Source organism: Ptychodera flava, chromosome 13 (assembly GCF_041260155.1).
Source record: "Ptychodera flava strain L36383 chromosome 13, AS_Pfla_20210202, whole genome shotgun sequence".
NCBI classification, from domain to species: Eukaryota; Metazoa; Hemichordata; class Enteropneusta; family Ptychoderidae; genus Ptychodera; species Ptychodera flava.
In genome coordinates, this window is record NC_091940.1 from 20410449 (window position 1) to 20425966 (window position 15518).

At 40.1% G+C, this 15518-nt stretch overlaps 2 protein-coding genes across 2 annotated transcripts in view; both read left to right on the forward strand.

Moving 5' to 3' along the window:
• LOC139147766 (mucin-5AC-like) overlaps nt 1-680 on the forward strand; it is a 34348-nt gene extending 33668 nt beyond the window's left edge. The window contains exon 37 of the mRNA XM_070718960.1: nt 1-680. Within this exon, the coding sequence (XP_070575061.1) occupies nt 1-680 (680 nt within the window).
• LOC139147767 (hemocytin-like) overlaps nt 677-15518 on the forward strand; it is a 27935-nt gene continuing 13093 nt past the window's right edge. Inside the window, exons 1-18 of the mRNA XM_070718961.1 lie at nt 677-1691; nt 2098-2982; nt 3706-3968; nt 4542-5001; nt 5386-5511; nt 5901-6241; nt 6814-6961; nt 7303-7416; nt 8037-8321; nt 8769-9323; nt 9884-10126; nt 10852-11341; nt 11685-11893; nt 12314-12496; nt 13054-13280; nt 13468-13666; nt 14107-14460; nt 14952-15128. Coding sequence (XP_070575062.1) covers nt 1433-1691; nt 2098-2982; nt 3706-3968; nt 4542-5001; nt 5386-5511; nt 5901-6241; nt 6814-6961; nt 7303-7416; nt 8037-8321; nt 8769-9323; nt 9884-10126; nt 10852-11341; nt 11685-11893; nt 12314-12496; nt 13054-13280; nt 13468-13666; nt 14107-14460; nt 14952-15128 — 5518 coding nt within the window. The 5' untranslated portion in view covers nt 677-1432. The remainder of the gene's footprint in view (nt 1692-2097; nt 2983-3705; nt 3969-4541; nt 5002-5385; nt 5512-5900; nt 6242-6813; nt 6962-7302; nt 7417-8036; nt 8322-8768; nt 9324-9883; nt 10127-10851; nt 11342-11684; nt 11894-12313; nt 12497-13053; nt 13281-13467; nt 13667-14106; nt 14461-14951; nt 15129-15518) is intronic.

Below are 15518 nucleotides of genomic sequence, written 5' to 3' on the forward strand. Positions count from 1 at the left end.
TCATTACAACAGAGACTGTGATAACTACCACAACCGTTACAGCTACAACAACTGTGACAAAAATGAAAACCACAGCGCCTGGAACGACAAAAGCTTTTACAACTCCTGAAGTGACAACTGGACAGAAAGAAGGGAACTACACAACTGTGCTGCCAACTGGTAAGGCACAAACAACAGTCTCTGTGCCTGAAGTGACAACTGGACAAAAAGAAGTGAACTACACAACTGCACTGCCAACTGGTAAGGTACAAACAACAGTCAGTGTGCCTGAAGTGACAACTGGACAAAAAGAAGTGAACTACACAACTGCACTGCCAACTGGTAAGGTACAAACAACAGTCAGTGTGCCTGAAGTGACAACTGGACAAAAAGAAGTGAACTACACAACTGCACTGCCAACTGGTAAGGTACAAACAACAGTCTCTGTGCCTGAAGTGACAACTGGACAAAAAGAAGTGAACTACACAACTGCACTGCCAACTGGTAAGGCACAAACAACAGTCTCTGTGCCTGAAGTGACAACTGGACAAAAAGAAGTGAACTACACAACTGTGCTGCCAACTGGTAAGGTACAAACAACAGTCAGTGTGCCTGAAGTGACAACTGGACAAAAAGAAGTGAACTACACAACTGTGCTGCCAACTGGTAGGACACACCAACGGTCAGTGTGCCTGAAGTGACAACTGGACAAAAAGAAGTGAACTACACAACTGCACTGCCAACTGGTAAGGCACAAACAACAGTCAGTGTGCCTGAAGTGACAACTGGACAAAAAGAAGGGAACTACACAACTGCACTGCCAACTGGTAAGGTACAAACAACAGTCAGTGTGCCTGAAGTGACAACTGGACAGAAAGAAGTGAACTACACAACTGCACTGCCAACTGGTAAGGTACAAACAACAGTCACTGTGCCTGAAGTGACAACTGGACAAAAAGAAGGGAACTACACAACTGTGCTGCCAACTGGTAAGGCACAAACAACAGTCAGTGTGCCTGAAGTGACAACTGGACAAAAAGAAGTGAACTACACAACTGCACTGCCAACTGGTAAGGCACAAACAACAGTCAGTGTGCCTGAAGTGACAACTGGACAAAAAGAAGAGAACTACACAACTGCACTGCCAACTGGTAACTTACAAACAACAGTCTCTGTGCCTGAAGTGACAACTGGACAAAAAGAAGTGAACTACACAACTGTGCTGCCAACTGGTAAGGCACAAACAACAGTCACTGTGCCTGAAGTGACAACTGGACAAAAAGAAGTGAACTACACAACTGTGCTGCCAACTGGTAAGGTACAAACAACAGTCACTGTGCCTGAAGTGACAACCAGGCAAAAACAAGAAAACTACACAACTGCATTCCCAACTGGCCTACCTGAAACAACACCATACCTTCCTGTATGTGAACATGACGGATGGTCAGATTGGATGAGCGTTGACACCCCATCAGAGGGCAGCGATAATGGAGACATTGAAGATTTTGCATCACTTAGGAAAGGCTACCAGTTCTGCAGAGAGAACGAGATCAAGAACATCTCGTGCAGAGTGAAGGAAACAGGAATTGACAGCTCCGCCTCCCAGCAAGATGTCATCTGTAATGTCTTTGATGGATTTATTTGTGACAATAACAGACAAGGAATTGGGCAAATGTGCTTGGATTATGAAATCAGTGTGTTCTGTCTGTGTGGTAAGCTACTCATTCTGCAATTTTTGTCCAATTTTGATCATTGGAAATTTGGGAAAAAAATACAAAAAATACAAGTAAAATGAACTCTGTTAAAATTAACATGTCACGATATCGCACTTTCTTTGTGGTTAAGTTTTAAGATGCTCAGGTCATATTTTATTGTTTGTCAAGGAAACTTGGGGGAAATATCTTAATCTGTTGCTGGATGAAGAGTTTAGATCAACTGAGTCAACATTCATTTGTAAATATGCATACCTTGGCATGTCTCAGTGTTGTGCGATTCTCCTACTCTGTTTCAGTTCTTCCAGTTCGATATGCTGAAACAGTTCTTTTTGAAGAAATGGGGCCAAGTATTTGAAATGAATGAAAAATTTCTATTTTTGTGTTTTATTTTTGTTCATTGTAGCAAGGACAAGTACATCAGCTCCCTCAACAACAAAGGGGCAAACATCGTCAGTGTTCACCACTGCTCCTCAAAGCACTCCAGCACCAACCAGCTCTGTGACAGCAGAACTGGAAACAACAACAGTATCAACGACATCATCTTCAGGTCGAACAACCACCCGAACCGTAACCCCTGAAGGAACTACTGTTACGGAAAGTCACAGCCCAACTGGAACAATCTTCACGAGAATGACATCCCCCACTGGCATCACCACCTTATCCCGTACAACAACATTTGAAGGTACCACCACGGAGAAAACAGCAACAACTGAAGGCTTTAAAACAGTCAAGACCATCACACCAGAAGGTACTGTGACTATAGTCACCACAACTCCAGAGGGCAACATCACAGAAACTGTGACACATCCACTTGGAACAACTACTGTAAAGACGACAACTCCACAGGGAGTAACAACTCTACAGTCAACAGCTGCACCCAGTACTACAGTTACATCTTCAGGCTACACCCCCACTGAGCCTATACAGTGTACCAATGGCTGGACTGACTGGATGAACTCAGATTCACCTTTGACAGGAAATGGCGACAATGAGCTGCTGTACCAACTTCGTAAAAAATACAGCTTCTGTGCTTCAGAAGAGATTGTTGACTTCAAGTGTAGAGTCGATAGCGTTCCTTTCACCGATGCCTCACTGACCAATCAAAACTTTGAAGTACCGTGTAGTCCCAGTGGTCTAAAGTGTGTCAACAGCCAGAATGGAAATGGATGTTACAACTATGAAGTCCAGTTCCTCTGTGCATGTGCTGTGTCAACCTCTTCACCACCTACAACAAAAGTTACATCAATGGCACCAACCACACCAAGAGTTGAAACCACCACGATGACGCGTAAGTACAATGGTCCTGTATACTGATTAATGGCATCACATCTAAAAGTTGTATCATGTAAAACTCATGATTACTGAGCAGTACCGGTAATGTAAACACAAAACTTTGAAAGTCATACCTTAATTCGAGACAGTGGCTTACTGACTCGCAATTTGATTCAAGGAAGAGTTGATTCAAAGAAATTTTTCAGAAATTCCGTAGCTGGATCGAAGTGATAAAGTGGGGGGGGGGGGGGGGGGGGGGAGGGAGACAGATTATCAGACTACCGTATGTAACGTTTACAATATTCTTTTGGCCTACCACTAAGACTGGGATGGTGGCCATTTTGAATTTCAAATGTGTTAGGTAAATTTTATTCAAAGAAATTTTTCAGAAATTCCGTAGCTGTATCGAAGAGATAAGGGAGGAGGAGACAGATATTAGACTCTGAAACATTTACAATATTCTTTTGGCCTACCACTAAGACTTGGATGGAGGCCATTTTGAATTTCAAATATGTTAGGTTAATTTTTTCTCTCATGCCAAATTTTGCATAGTGACCCCAATTTCTATTCTTTATTTTCAAAGAGATTTGTTGAAAGTTTGCTTGGGCAAGTATTGAGCAAAAATTTAAGTCTTTCATTTCAAGGCGCGAACTACCTTAATCTTTTTAAAAGGTACCTTCAGGTTAAAAAGTAAATAATTTTAACATGCACCTAAACATGGAATGTTTTCTCCTGACAGCCATATGTGCCCCAGGTCAGAGGTATGCACCCAATGCTTTTAGCTGTGGACAGCTGTGTGGGTTCATGCAGAAGACCTTGCCAGAATGTCAAGATGGAAACGACACAATGATCAGTGCCTGTCTTCCACTGGGCCCGACGCACAGGCCAGGCGGCTTCTGCTCGGGCAATAACACCAGAATCTGGCAAGTCAATGGCCACTGGAAATGTGGCGGGCCAACCGACTGTCCGTGTTTGAGGGAAGACACACGACAGATTGTCGCCGTAAGTGAAATTTCTTCCCCTTTCCATTCATTCAATTGCAGTACTTCTGTTTTGCTTCTGAATTGTCATAGTCCCAAGTGATGATCAGTAAAAATTGGTTGGTTTGTTTTTTGCAAAAAAAAAACAGCAAGGAAACATGCAACTAAATTGATGTCAAACAGAATTATCAATAATGTACATATTGTGCCATGCTGTCTGCTGATAAATCAAGCCATTTCTATATCAACTGATATGATTCAATGTACATGCATCTTTGCTTCTATTATATTTTGTTCACTTCATATTCCATTGAATTTTAGGAATAAACTTATCAGACCAGTATGGTATGGAAATGTTTTTCAAGTTTGAATGTGCATTTCCATTGAAATCTAATTCATTTAGACTAAGTTGAAGTAATCCTGTTAAAAGTTGCATTGTATTCATAGGAATGTGTTCCCTTTGAGGTAGTACTTTTTTAACTTCTGTGTTCAAATTGTATCAGAGGGTAGCCATGACAATCTTCGGTCATTCACATTTTTCATCAGTTGAAAAATGAGAAATCCTGAATGTTTCTGCTACTTGTACATTTTTTAGCCTGGATCAAGATGGGAAGAGGGACCATGCCAGTCGTGCCTGTGTTTCAGTGACACCATTCTGTGTTTCAACAAGACGACAGATGAATGCCAGCCCACATCGACAACGCTTCCAACTACACATCCCCCGGAGGGTACCACACCACATGTGGTCACCCCTGTCTGTGATAACAACACCAACTACTGGACGGAATGGTTCAACATGGATTCCCCAGATAGTGATGTCAACGACCAAGGAGACTTTGAAACTGTTGAGGTGTTACGCAGTGCTGTCCATTTCTGCCCAGACAACATGTTGGCAGGAATTGAGTGTCGTACGGTAGATGGACACATATCCTCCCAAGATGTTGCTGATAATGAAAATGTTATATGTGATATTTCGAGTGGTCTCCTGTGTTACAACAATAATCAGTCCATAGGAGTTTGTCACGACTATGAAGTTAGATTTTACTGTCTCTGTGGTAAGTGCATGTAAAGTTTGCTTTTTATATAGGATATTGATCAGTTTTCACTGATATGGCTAGTATATATGTGTATTTAGTGAAACAGAAAGAGCAAGACTAACCAAAAGCATATGCAGCCATTTTACTCAAGTGAGATCTTTGTTTTACTAATCGACGTAAAATATTCAAACTTTCGGTGATAATTTTTTGGTTGTAATAGTTTAATTTAACTGGCAATTCTATTTTTTGTATAAGTCACATTTGTGTATTTTTGTGGTTTTTATTGTCTCACTTACTATATCATGCAAAATGCATACTTTCAAATTCATATCCTAACTGGGCAGAAAGCTTAAATCCACAGTGATGTACTCTTGAAATGGTGATTTACCCCATATTTTGCAGGTATGCCTACCATTTCAGTGACTCCAGTCCTTACCACAACGATTTCATCAACTGAACAAGTTAAAGAGAAAAACCAGACAACAATGTTGCCTGTTGGCACCATGCAAACTACAACTGCAACAACAGGTATACCGGTACTCTTTGAAACACTGAATGACTTTCAAAATACTTTTGAAGTGCTGAAGTTTTTCTCATTATCAGTTAATCATTTTTCAGCAAGTTTTTTTTTTTGTGAGTTGAAGTCAATTTTATTTTTAAATGCAGATTTGATAGTTAGAATGCATATAATGTAAAATGGGAGATGTGGCTGAGTGCATGCTCTTTGGCACCATTTTCTTTGCTGGGTATGTGGTTACTCTAAGTTTGGAGTTTGAATCTGAAAGAAAAAATACCATCAGAATTGTGTTATTATGTAAAGAGTAACAGATAAAAAATACAGTGTTTGTATTTTACTGTGTATGTGTGTGTGAACATTGCAAAACAAAAGTAAAATGTCTATTTTTATCCTTGGAAAGGCTTTGAAGACTGCACAGAACCCATGGGTCTTGAATCGGGCATAGTCCAGGATGACCAGATCACAGCGTCTTTACAAGACAGTTCTTTGCTTGACAGCGGCCCCGACAGAGCCCGTCTGAACACTGTCTCTGAACCTGGCAAGGCTGGCGGCTGGATAGCCCCCGATGATGATCTCATCGGTGCTCACATACAGGTGGATTTCCGTGAAGTGGTGACAGTGACTGGTATTCTGACCCAGGGGGTTGACCAACAGGAACTGTGGGTCACCAGCTACATTGTTGAAATAAGCCAGGATGGAAGCACCTTCGAGGAGATAGTGGATCAAGATGGTCAAATCAAGGTCAGTTGTGTAGCGTCTATCACTTTGAATGGGCCTTTATTGAGACTTTCAATACCTACTAGTTACACGATGAAAATTTAAGTGAAGTGGTTATTCATAAAAAGAATAAGAAAGCCAGAATCAATGACATATTATCTTTTATTCTGTGAAGGTAGTATGCGCCTTGAAAATGAAAGACTGAAACTTTTACTCAAACTCAGTTTTCTCAAGGAATCTTTCAATCATTCTCTTTCAAAATCAAGAACGAAAATCATTGGTCACCGTGCAAATTTTGATACTTGAGAATCAAAATACCCAATATTTACTTGATATTTGAAAATCAAAATGGCCTCCATCCCTGTGTTACTTGAACTCTTTTTTTCGATTTTTGAAAAACCAAGATGGTGAAAATATTTCTTACACCAAGAGCTGTAAAATGAAGCCCAACAAGTGGTAATTTAAAGAAGAATTGTAAAAAGTCCAAATATCTGTCCTTGAGGCGTGTTATACCTTAATGCCAAAAGGTTTGCAGATGGTACCCTCTGGAACATTATTGATTCAACAAACTTTCGCTGTTACATTCACTTTCATAGGTGTTCCCTGCCAATAACGATTCAGATACAGTTGTCCGCAATCTACTTCCACATCGTGTCCAGACTCGTATTGTAAGACTTGTACCATGGACATGGCAGTCTACATCCATTGGTTTAAGATTTGAAGTACTAGGCTGTTTCTATCCAGGTTGGTATCATGGCCGGTCGATTGTGTTGTAATTTTTTAAACTCATGACAGAGCAGCAAAGGAGGCATCCAATTATCTAAACTTAAACATGGACATTCATGTGTACAGGTATCTGTGGCAAATGTTAACAAAATTCAACAAAACCAGAAACCTTTTGAATACACCTTTAGACCATTTTCAAATGACAGTGATAATTCTAAGATGCACAATCACAGTAAAGTTGTTATTTATTACGAGAACTGCGTAATTATCGGGGCATATGTACGGTATACTCTATCATTACTAATAAATGTATTTTTCAAGTTGAAATTACCGTGTGTATTTTTGTCTTTGTTGCACAGTAACAACAACTACTGCCTCAACCAATGGTACCACAGCATATGCAACAACCCAGCCAATCACAAGCCGGACAACTGCTACGAGCAAACCAGCAACAACCCTTGTAACAACACCAGGTAAAAGCCCTGGCCCCTTCTCCCTGACAAAATATTTGAGCAGTGGTTATATATCCTGGAATAAAAAGTTTGCGCGTTGTTCTACAGACTCAGTATGCCCAAAAGATCATGTGATGGTGGTATAAACAAAACCATGTGTACAAGTGCGTATGGAAATACATGCTTGTTTGGACACGTGGGTTTATTTGTACCGTGGTCCATACAAATTCCAGGTTTAACCGTTTACCATAAAGGCCTTTGCAAGGTAGAAAGATCCATGACTTTGACCCCATTTGGTAAAGAATCTGTCCATTTTACAAATCAAGTGATCAGTTTTCACCAGTGACACGCATTAATGAAATTGCTTATAATTAGCAGTGGAAACATGTGACCTTGCCTTTTGTCATGTTGAAAATTTTAAAAATGCATGCAAAATTACTTCAAAAGTATCCAGAAACATTAAAATGAAGTCATCAGCGTTCCATTGATGACAGCTGTTGACCCTTTTATCATGCAAATACACTTTCACATTACCGCTGAGTTTATGTGTGTAGGAACAAGAAACCTTTATTTGTTCATGTGAACAAGAATGAGTGTGCTTTCCTTCTGATATCACCATTATTCTATTTTCCGATTTCCAGAATGTTTCTACTGGACAGAATGGATGAGTGACAACATCCCCACACCAATGACAGGGGGCGACTACGAGCCCATTGACACTTTACGGGAAATCTATGACTTCTGTGAATCGCCGAGCGAAATTGAGTGTCGCACCGTTCACCAAGGTTTAGACTACACACAAACCAATCAGAGGCTAACCTGTGATACCTGGTACGGTCTGAAGTGCAACAACTCTGATAACAGACCAGCCTGCTACGATTATGAAATTCGTGTCAAGTGTATCCGGACTGACATGCCCTCCTGCAGTGAGTATATCAGTTTTTGCTCTGAAATTTTGGTGATTGTCAGATTAGATTGATTCATAAAAGGACATGATAAAGATGAGCTGTATCTTGCTCATTTCTATGTAGAGGTTTGATCATTCAAATTTCGTAGAGATTTATATTTTTGATTAGTAAGTTTTGACCATACTTATCTTTGCCTACTTTATATTTTTATTATGTAAGTTGGACAGACACTTAAAGCATACAAATCTTTGCTTATAGTTTATCTTTGTACTTCTCTAAAGCAAAATAATTAGTTTGGCAAAGTATAGATAAGTTTAGGTTTTCCAATTTTCCCCCAGTAGTGAGTTCAAAATTTTCTTGCCATTTTTGTAATATGAAAAGAAAATTGTCAGTTTCTTTTTATGTGTAATCTAGCTACACAGTATGAAGATTATTTACATTTTATGGGTATCCCACCTGTTTCAGCTCTTCCACCAACTACTGCACTGCCAACTCAACCAGCGTCTGCCGCAACAACAACAGCACCACCAGAGTTGAAAGTATGCAAAGACGTGGTGGACATCACAAGATGTCCTAATTTTTGCCCACCTGGTAAATTTTGCGACGGTGAGAAGTGTGTTGACCCATCTGACTGTCCTTGTCTGTACGAGGGCAAGCTCTATTCCTCCCACTTCGTCAGTGACCACTGTGAATCGTGCACCTGCTTCAACGGGGCTGTGAGCTGTCAGAAACACTGCCCAATCCAAGGATGCCCGTCCGGTGAGCAGCTCGTTCATCCCGACGGCGAGTGCTGCCGCTGCGAATGCCGCTGCCAGCCAGAAATGTTCCATTGTTACGGTTCCAGGAATTCAAGCTGTGATGAGCAGTGTCTGTTGCCAGATTTCCGGTGTGATGGTTTTCCCGACTGTCCCAATGCAGAAGATGAGACGGATTGTAACATCACAACAACAACAAGAAGCCAGCCTACCATATCAACAACAATGAGCCAGCCTACCATATCAACAACAAGCCAACCACAATGTGAGTGTTTTAATTAACACGTTGTCATGTGCTTCAGCTGTCTTTGATGATCTCTAAATATGTTTATAATCTCGTACTTAAATTGGCAGATTTCACCGTTCCTGAAAGATACTGTCCCACACCATACCCTTTACAACTTTGTTTTTTTTTTCTCTTTAACTGTATGGTAAAGATGGCTAATCTTTTACACTAAAATGTGGTAGGAGGGGTCACTCAAGTACAAATGGGCTAGCCATCAATTTGAGGAATATCACGTTTCTCCAAATAGGCATTGCTGAATTTTCGTCTGCCTGTGTGGGTTTTTAATTTGCTGATTTTAAATTTATATTTCCAAAAACTTAGTAAATCCTTCGTGTATGATTAATGATGTGATCAGATGTAACACATACAGATAACAATAATTAATATTAATATATTTTCAATTATAAGCATGGTATTTTTGCTACCAAACATGTAAAGAAAAAAGTTCCCAACAGCATTTTCTTGCATAGACATTTGCTGATTTTCCTGTTGTGTGCAATGTTTACTAAAGCAACATTTTCATGTTCTTTCTGTTCCAGACTGTGAGGGCGCTCATGGTGAAATTATTGCAGTCGGAGAAAGCTTCACAGAGAACGGTTGCAGGATCTGCACCTGTGACGTGGATGGCGTATTGAAGTGTGATGCATCGACATGCTACAAGACATGCAAGGTTTACTATGACACCTTCCAGACCTTTGACAAACAGGAGTACGCCTACGAGATATGTGACCACGTTCTAGCGATGAATATGCCAGATTTCAACCAGGACTTTGAAGTCAGAGGTAAACAGCCCATTCTTGTGATTTTATTATAATGTTTATATTCGATGCAGAGTTTCAACAGTTAAAATTTTTCTATAATATTTTAGTTATTAAATTTTTGCCCGAATAATGTTGGTTTTATCAAATTAATGATTGACATTATTGCAATGATTTCAGGAGCAACGTTTTATGATACATGTACCTTTAATATAAAATCTACCATGTATTAATTTTTTGCCAAGTAAACCATCTACGACTTCAAAATCTAAAGATTATTTCTAATCCATTTAAAGGGCACCAAAACCTAAATGACACTGATATTTTAGCCATGCAATTATATTCATTCATTCATGGAAGGAATCTTTTAGGTAATTTAAAGGGACAAAGTCGGCCATTTTTCATGAATTTTGTTTTATACGAGATACTACTTATGTTTTGACATGTTGAAAGATACTGAATGAATGGGTGACCATGCATATATTCGACCCTGGTTTTAGACATGAAACCATCGCAAAAATGAATTAATGATCATGACCATTAATTCATTTCACAATGGTTTCATTTAATGTGTCTAAAACCGGGGTCAAATATATGCATGGTCACCCATTCATTCAGTATCTTTCAACATGTCAAACAATATAAGTAGTACATGTATCTTACATCAATCAAAATTCATGAAAAATGGCCGACTTTGTCCCTTTAAACCTTTGTTGACTCATCGTACTCTCATATTCTTCATCAAACAGTTAAGAAGAACTGTTCGATTGGCGAGAGCTCAGAGAGAATCTGTGACAAATATTTACAATTCACCATGGGCAATGTCAAGATCGTTCTGAGGAAGAATGCCAACATTCACATCAATGGTCAAAAGGTCCTCCCCAGCCAACTATCCCAGGTCAGTGGGATACTCTGGGCCAACACTGGCATTGGAATTTCTCAGACCGGCTCCGAAATCATCATTCGCACAAACTTCAGTCTCTTCATCTACTGGTCAGACATGGCTGAAGGTCGCATCCAGGTCGGCAGCCAGCTGATGGACATGGTGCAAGGCATGTGCGGAGTTCCCAACAACAAAACGGAGGATGATTTCAGGAAACCCAACGGTTCGATGGCTGTGGACGGAGAAGATTTTGGCGACAGCTGGGGAAGCCAGGAAGAGTGCGAACAGAAAGAGACTTGTCTTGCCAAATACCCAGATCTTGCACAATCGGCCAAAGAACAATGTGAAATTTTACGGTGAGTTACAAAGCAAGCGTTTGTGATCTTTTTGAGTTACATTATAATGTTCAAAATATGATATCTTTCAGGGGGACATCAGTGTTTGGAAGTGAATTTGGAAGAAATACCAGTAGATTAATTTGTATACAGCATTAAAAGTTTTGCCAATTCTATATCATGTCCTGCCTTTCTAAGAGACCATTAAACATATATTTCCAGAGCTTTTATTTTGTAACCTTTGCAATTTTGCTAGGTCATGCAACAAGTTGTGTCTCAGTAATGCATATCAAATATGAGTCTGAAATACTGAGATGTACCACAGCATTCACTCACTGCGCTAGATTACACATTCTCTTTTCAGATCACAAAAATTTGCTGCCTGTCACGGCCACGTTGATGTTGAGTACTACGTCAGTCTGTGTCAGAACCATGTCTGTGACTGCAAACTCAGCAGTGTCGACGGAGATGTCTTGGATGAGTGTGTGTGCGATGCCTTGGCTCTCTACACCAAAGAGTGTGCTAACAGCGAAGCCAACGTCATGCTGGAGTGGAGAACTCCAGAATTTTGTCGTGAGTATATGGAGATCTTTAGTAGTGTCATACTTGGCTCTGAAAGTCTCTGCCCTGAAGTTGTCTTCCGTCTGATTCAAGTTTGACCATAAGACATTTAATGCTGGAAGCCTACCTTAATGGTATTTATTTATACAAAGTGTATTCATGAATCCTATCCATATATGCAAATGAATCAGATAACTCCTTACCTACTGTATGGTGGTAGACCACCGCATCACGTCCTCTGCATCCAAAGGACAAGTACCTGTTTTGGTGTTTGCTTTCAACAGATGCATTCACAGTATTTTTGATTGCAGAGAATTGTAGTTCAACCTAGAGTTCATATGATATTCTCTGTAGTTGCATTGAGGTGACAGTACACTAAAAAAATCCATAAACATGACTTTGAGTATATATTTGATATTTCTCCTGATATAGCACCGCCACGCTGTGAGCCCCCAATGGTATGGCATGACTGTGCCAGCAGCTGTGAGTGGACATGCTCAACGGAGGGATTACCTGTGTCTGAATGTGACACTCAGTGCACATCTGGATGTACCTGCCCACCTAACATGGTCAAGAAAGGTGACATGTGTGTAGAGATTGATGACTGCCAAGAATGTAAGTGTTGTTTTACTTTGAGCTGTAAACCACACCCCGTGAGTGATGGTATACCATTTTGACCAGTCCATGATTTATGCGTTAGCAATAGCGAGTGCATATGTTGAGTGTACTGGTCAAAACCGAGTGGTAAACCCCTTGCTTAGGCGGTTTATTGATTCTCTGTCTTAACAGTGTATAGAAATTCTATCAGGATATGTCAAAATACGAATTTTTCACTAACTGAGAGCTCGCACATGTTCCAACCATGCTGTTTCGCAAATATATCATTATTTTCATGTCTTGACCAATCAAATCGATGTATTTGCACCATTGATATACTTGTATGATATGTACATATCCTTCTGATCACATATGCATGGATTGACAAGGATACAGTGTGTGACATAATGCTATATCATTATTATTCATGAGGCCATGGACCAGTATATTTCTCTATGTATACCACATCTTCTGGTCAGTCATTAACATTATGTTAGAAATGATACATGCACAATTATTGACATGCAAAGTTTCAAATTCTGTAATTTCTGCTTTTTGTCAAAAAAATTTTTCAGGTTACTGCTATGGCTATGGTGATCCCCACTATGTGACATTTGACGGATCATACTACCCCTTCCAAGGAAACTGTACCTATGTTGCTGCAAGGGACACGTCTCCCAGGCAAGACTTTGAAGTGTTGGTGCACAATGAGGAGTGTGTGTGGGCGCCCCCAACCACGTGTACTGCATCTGTGACCGTCCGTTATGGTGGTAATGAAGTGATCCTTCATAGAGGACAAAAGGTATCCCTTTGTTGTTTGAATTTACGATTTTCGTGTACACACAGCTTTTAAATTTTTGCTATGACATATTTCTGTGTACATTTCTGGTTCTCAAAAACAAAGCTTTCTGATCAGATATTTCTTTTTAATCTACCTTATTGTACCACAATTTTTCAAAGGTGCATTGTACTCCCTGTTTTTCTCGCAGGTTTCAGCCAATGGTGTTGTATACAAGCTGCCCCCTAGTGTCAGCGTCGGTGGAATTCATGTCGAACTTTTCGGTAGCTGGATTCTCTATCTAACAGTCCCTGAAATCAACTTGATCGTAACCTTTGACGACTTCAATGACGGCTTTAGTATCTCCGTACCAAGCAATAAGTATCGCAACAAGACAGAAGGACTCTGTGGTGAGTGTAATGAAATCGGTGAATCGGCCCAAACTCAAGTTGTACGTTAGATTATGACAATGAAAACACTTTGCCGCTGCATTTGTTGAGACTCTTTCTACAAGTTTACTACATCTTGAACAAAATTTCAACACATCCTGATGATAATTCTTTTGTGATTAGGTTAAAAATTGATATGTTTTAATAGTAATAGGTATTATTAAAAAAATGTAATAGTGCTGTTCGCAAATGACTGCTTTCGTTAATTTGCAAAAATAAATAGGTTATTTATCAGCATTTTCCGTAAGAACGACGAAAATAAAAAATGTTTTTCGAAAATGTGTGACAGATTGCTAAGTCACTGAATTTATTTGGTGCTTGGGTGTAATTTGCTTGTTCCCTGGATTCAGTAATGTATAATCTCTAAATTTTCCAAATTTTTGTCATATCCATTCCCGCAGGTCCATGTAACTTCAATCCCGATGACGACTTGACGAAAGAAGACGGCAGAATCACGGACGACACCGATGACTTTGCATTCAGCTGGCTGGTCCCGAAAGACAACCAGACTTGCCAGGCTGTGTCGCCCCCCTGTGCTGCCCAGAACATCAATCATGCCAGGGCCACTTGCCATGATGCCATATATGAGGGCGTCTTCAAGCAGTGCAACATGCATGTGGATCCAGATCCCTTCTACAGATCTTGTCTGCTGGATATGTCTTGTAAGAGCAATGCCTGCGATGTGCTGGCCTCCTACGCTAAGGAGTGCTCCAGACAGGGTGTCTGTGTCCAATGGCGAGATGAGCTATCATGTGGTAAGTACAACGTCATGTTTGGTGTGTGTCATAACTCTAGGATGCTAGGTGCTGGATGTGCCTGTGTTAAAATGAAATTTGCACTGTCCAATTCCCAATCAGTAATCTTGGACGTACAGTACATACCGGTAGGAATTACCCGTGTAATGCCACATGACCACGTCCACGAAATTTACTTGATGCAGTGTAACAACAATGAACCTTCAGTTTATGTGTTATAGTGGAAATCAAACTCCAGACGTCCAGGAACCATTTATCGTAATCAGACATTGTCAGCCTGTGGGCATATTAGGAACACCACTTTTCCTGCAAAGCATAATGGTACAATTTTTTTCATGATGACGTGGAATACAGATGATTTGAATATAGTCTGCATTCTGACAGCATGCAAAATTCTCTCAAACTCTTTAGCAGTGTTCTATGCAACATATCGTTTCTGAAATATGCATAGGAAGGTGAAAATTAATGGTGTGTTTTTTTTTCACCTATAGATCCTCCTGTTTGCCCTGACAACAAGATATTTGAATCATGCCACCGCGGTTGCACTGACAACTGCGACAACCATGACATTTATGACACCATGGACTGTGACATGCCACAGGTTGAAGGCTGTTTCTGTCCACCTGGTATGATGGAAAATGAGACTGGACACTGTGTCCCATCCTGCGGTAAGAGTTGCGTCTTTGCTTAATCACTTAATTGTTAAGGTGGTATGTACGTGCCTCGAAAGTGAAAGGCTTAAACTTTTGCTTGGACTTTCCTGAATGAAACTTTAAACCATTCTCTGACCAAATCAAGAATAAAAATCAGAGGTCACCGTTGAAAGTTTGGTAACAGAGAATCAAGTTACTTAGTATTTACCGATACTTGAAATTCAAAATGGCCGCCATCTCTGTGTTAACTCTATGGGAAATTTAAAATTTGCAATTTTCTAAAGAGATCGTGAAATTTTTTCTTACCCAAAAAGCTTTTAAACAAGCCCCCATAAGTGGTAGATCAGAAAAGAATAGAAAAAATTTGAGAGTCCAAATATCTTTCCCCAAGGTGCTTTCTACCTT